This window comes from Fundulus heteroclitus, chromosome 24 (genome assembly GCF_011125445.2).
Source record: "Fundulus heteroclitus isolate FHET01 chromosome 24, MU-UCD_Fhet_4.1, whole genome shotgun sequence".
Lineage (NCBI taxonomy): Eukaryota > Metazoa > Chordata > Actinopteri > Cyprinodontiformes > Fundulidae > Fundulus > Fundulus heteroclitus.
In genome coordinates this window covers 17,895,418-17,900,178 of record NC_046384.1, presented here as the reverse complement: position 1 = coordinate 17,900,178, position 4,761 = coordinate 17,895,418, and the positions used below count along the sequence as shown (strand labels likewise).

Genomic DNA, 4,761 nt, shown 5'->3' with positions numbered 1-4,761 from the left:
CCAAAACACATGCACACATGATATGTCTGCTAAATTATAATGTTAAACTTAAAGATTTATTTTCAGTCACTTACAATCTCATTTGTCCATGTTTCACCTTTAAATCACATATCATAAATTTTGGCTCAAGAGAATTTGCATAATCTTTCTGAATAGCAGACAGATAAATAACTTCTGGCCCCAAGTCTTAGTGTATTAGAGGTAAAATGGAGCAATAGAGATGCTTTTTTAGCAGCCTTGTGTTGTGCTACGATGGACATTGTTAACTTAAGTTAAACCTTGCAGTAATTTTCACATCTTGTACACACATTAAAAAAAATAATTGCTTTCAGCGCAAAAACAGAAATAATCAATTCTGGCTCAACGACATCAACAAGAAACCAAAACATTTGTTGTACGTGTGAAATGTGTTTTTACAACTGTAACAGGCTCTTAAAGCTTAGCAGAAAAACATGTTAGAAACAGCATTAATTTAGCTAGGAAGCTAACGGCTAATATGGTATCATTATAAACACGTTAAACATGCTAGCATTGCTCAGTCATTATAGCTCTCTCTTTTTATTTTTGATTAGATAAGTCTGATTTTGTTTATGATTATTATAAAACAGATTATTATAAAACAGACGTTAAAGCTTGAAGTAATTGCTCTTAAGAGGGAAACAAAATAGATAAAACTGCTTGATGCACTACAAATAAATGAAGCCTATTTTTTATGTTCTTTCTGTATGAATAAATTGTCCAACAAAAGATACATAAAATGTAAAAAAAGCATACGAGAGAAAACTCGGTGTTGGAAGATTCCTTTAAAAAAAAAAAACAAGCAAACAAACAACTTGGTCCTTAATCTTGCATCTATTCTATGGTCTTTAGCCAACAAGCTAGCTGTTAGCATAACAATTGGGAAATAAATGCCTCTTCTTCAAAGAAATTTCACAGAGCAAAATGAGACTAATTTCATCAAATAAAAAAATAAAACAAGTTTGAGAAAGCTATGCTGTTAGCACATATGCTATTGTAATTTATGACAGATAACTAGCATACAAGCAAAAAACTTTGAGGTAAATCAAATCTGTTCAGTTATGCTTTCTTTTTATCCTCTACAAACGATCAAATATGTGTAACTAAGCTTTAAATTCCATTTTAAAATGCCCATTACTAACAACTTTAGAGAAATCTCATCAAGAAATTAAAAACAAGAAACAGGAGTGTGACTTATCAATATTTTTAGCTTGCTGATGATACTAACATAACAAAATATATTATGCCTATAAAATTAGCTAAATTAACCCTGTACTAAAAATATATTTTTAAAGGTTTTGAAGTGCCTATGATATAAAAAACACATTTCACAAGGAAAACAAATTATTTGCTGGAGACTTCTGCTGTCTTGTCTAAACTTTAAAAAGTGAGCAGTGTTAAATATCAGCACACATAGTTAATTGGTCAATTGATCATCTCACTGAAACTTTGATTTTGCCTAAAAATGTAAGTTTGCAGTGTTTCAAACAGGTACTTGTATACTGTTGCGTTTCCTTTGAAATATTGCTTTTATTTCACAACGTGCCTTATAAACAACCAAAGAAATAGCAATAACCTTTAAGGACTGTTGTTATTGTTCTCAAATGGTTGTAAGAAGATAAAACAGGAACATTTTCTCCTAGGTTATTTATGGCATGCTGTAAATCATCTGGAACACGTGTTTTCTCACACTCGGATATCAATCTCAGTTTTATCTCAATCTGTATTTAAACTTCAGTTCAAATAAATATGGATCATATACAAAAACCTTTCATTAGATTTTACAGCATATAGGTTCAGATAAGTCTGTAAACTTGAACAGGTGTGCAAAAGAAGAAAAACATAGTTAACCTTTAGTTGAGACACGTTTCAGTCCAAAGCGCCTGCTGTGGAGGGTTTAATCGGGGTATAAGATGAAGCCAGAGAAGGTACTGTACTTGTTGTTATTGCCCCCATGAGCTTTTCCTCCATCTAACTTGACATAAACCTCATCTCCAGAGTCCAAGTGTAGCACAGCACTGTTACTGGCGTAGTCATAGTTCTGGTCTGCATCTTGAGCTATGGCGCTGGCCCGAACCTGGTTTAACAAGATAAAAGAAAATAAGAATCACTGTAATAAACATATTGTATATAGAGACAGAGTGGAAAAGTTCACATGCACCTGAGAGGCAAAGTACAAGAGCAGTGGTGTGCAAAATGGTTGGATTCTAAATTTAAACCTCCGAATGCTGATTCAAAGGAAAATGAAGTTAGCATTATATCATATTAGCATTAATATGATAGAATCACATCCTAGATCGGGTTAGATGGAGAGATGACTCACAGCGGTGACCGCTGAAGGGGAAACGCTGAAAGAAGTAGTAATAATTGTGTGGTTTTACATTATATTTAACAAATTAGACATGGATTTAATTTTTTTAATGTAGATACATTTACATATTTATTGGGAAATATATATATATATATATATATATATATATATATATATATATATATATATATATATATATATATATATACTTGGCAAGAAAGTATAAATAATACTGCAAATGTATATTATTTCTCTAACCTATCACATATATTTGTGTTTATATGTATTTTTTCTTTATTATCTTTTTCTATTTTATATTTCCTATAAATAATTAAAATTCCTATATTTGAAACTGTTGCTATGCGTCATCAAACAGACCCCAACATTTGATTGGTTAACCTCCAGTCTCTGGCAGTGGTGGCCCCACTGACTTACTGTATAAGTGAAGCTGACACATCCTATAACTCTACAGTATTACTCCACTGTCAGAACAAGGCGGACACTTGCCCAGCGGCATAACATTGTGATGTGCTGTAACACAGGACTGTCTATCCATCCATTGTTTTGTTTTTTTAATCAACAAATTCCACATTTAACTATTTAAGTATGTGTTTAATTTTGAAATGTGTGTATCATTTCCATATTTACAATTATCATGTGTAAATCTGTATTTCACGATCTATTTATTTATTGGATTGTCCTCGAAACGCATCCAACAGCAGCTGTAAATGAAAGGATGAAAAGAAGTATTCATTCAGTGGTCGAAAAGCACCACTTAAAAAAATCTGTGCTGACAAAACTAAAGATGAAAATAACATAGAGAGACTGGGTTTATTTAAGATGGCAAAGATTTAAGTTATGGGACCCGCGCTAAGCGGAGGGAAAGCGGGATGTCTGTGCCAGGTGGTGCGCACTTTGTGCGTAAAATCTAACCCAGTGTGTTAATTTTTGATAAACCTTTCAAAACGAGAAAAGTAATGCGGCTAATTTATTGGTCAACTATGCAAGCTGCGCTTTGAACCCCTGTCCCAAACTGTGTTCATCATTCAGAGCCACCCATGCGCTCCGAGTTCGATCTACCTGTCCGTTTTTGCACAGGTCGGCCCACATGCTGGTGCCATCCCCTCCGCGCATCAGCACATGGTAGGTGAAGAAGTAGATCCCGGACACATGGCAGGTGAACTTCCCGGTGCTCGGGTCATAGTGGTTCCCCAAGTTTGTGATCACGTCGTCAAACTTCAGCACCTCATATCCCTCATGTGGGTTTTTAAGACCCACGTAAAAGGCGATCCTGTAGCCGCTCACCGTGGAGTTCGCTCCGTCTCCCTCGCCGGTGTCACCCCCCGCGGCTCCCGCTAAGGTGGTGAAAGCCAGTTTATTGTCCCCTCTCTCTCCCGGTGGTCCCCTCGGTCCGGGGGGTCCAGGTTCTCCCGGAGGACCTCTAGGTCCAGGCTTACCCGGTCGACCCGGCTCGCCGCGCGTCCCTTGTGCCATGGGCGGCAGCGGAGCGACCCCGTTCACGTTCTGGCTCACCTCCATGGCGGTGGCTCCCCCCGGTTTGGGGGTGTACGGGTCACAAACCATGCGGCAGGTGCCCATCATCTCGTAGTAGTGAGCGGAGGTTTCCGGGGAGCGGAGGAGCAGCAGCGGGACGGCGATGGTCAAAGCCAGCAGGACCATGGCGACGGCGGTCACCGCAAAGACCACGGACCACTTCCTCCGGGCCGTACGTGGACCAAAGGACGCCAGAAAACTCGTCGAGCCGCGCTGGAGGGCAATTGTGACTGTTGTCAGCGGGGGGTAATAAAGCAGACGGAAGCCAAACAAGTTCGGAAAGTACGCTGAAGTGTCTCCACCGCTCCGATCGGCGTCTTCAATCCCCTGGGCAGCTGTGACCGAAGAGGAGACGCGCGTCTTGGCTGGATGGAGGGGTGCGCGCAGACAGCTGCGTCCAGCTGTTTGCGAGAAGAAGACCGGAAGGTAGAACTTCAAATTAAAACAACGGCGTGCACGCATGGATGGAGATCTTTTGCAAAATAGATGCAAAATGAAGATGTGAAAGAAAAAAAACCTGATCTTCAGTTTGGCGATTTTGGCGAGCTACTTCTCTGCAGGTCCACAGTAATTTGGCCATTTCACTCTTTTTCTGCTCAATATAAATTGTAATTCTTCTGCAGTATTTTTGCTCTGTCCTGCTTTTTCTCAAGTGTTTGTTGAAGAACATGCTTCCTTTACAACTTTCCATTGTCACATTACAACCACTTTTCAAAGTATTTTATTTGAATGGATGGTTTTCAAAATATTTTACAAATCAAGAATCTGAATAGTGTGGCATGCATTTGTATTTGCCTCTTCTAGAATTCTTGTATTCTCTCTTCTAGCTTCACAAAATACAAACAAACAAAGAAACAGCCCATTGTTCTAGCCAAAAA

At 38.6% G+C, this 4,761-nt stretch overlaps 1 protein-coding gene across 1 annotated transcript; it reads right to left on the bottom strand.

The window, feature by feature from the left end:
• Positions 1–322: 322 nt before the first annotated feature.
• LOC105932532 (complement component 1, q subcomponent-like 2) lies at positions 323–4,464 on the bottom strand. Its single transcript, XM_012871749.3, has 2 exons — positions 3,410–4,464; positions 323–2,095 (listed from the first exon to the last, which is right to left on the bottom strand). Exons 1-2 carry the CDS (start codon positions 4,343–4,345, stop codon positions 1,916–1,918), a joined length of 1,116 nt encoding a protein of 371 aa, XP_012727203.2. The 5' UTR covers positions 4,346–4,464; the 3' UTR covers positions 323–1,915.
• Positions 4,465–4,761: the final 297 nt, after the last annotated feature.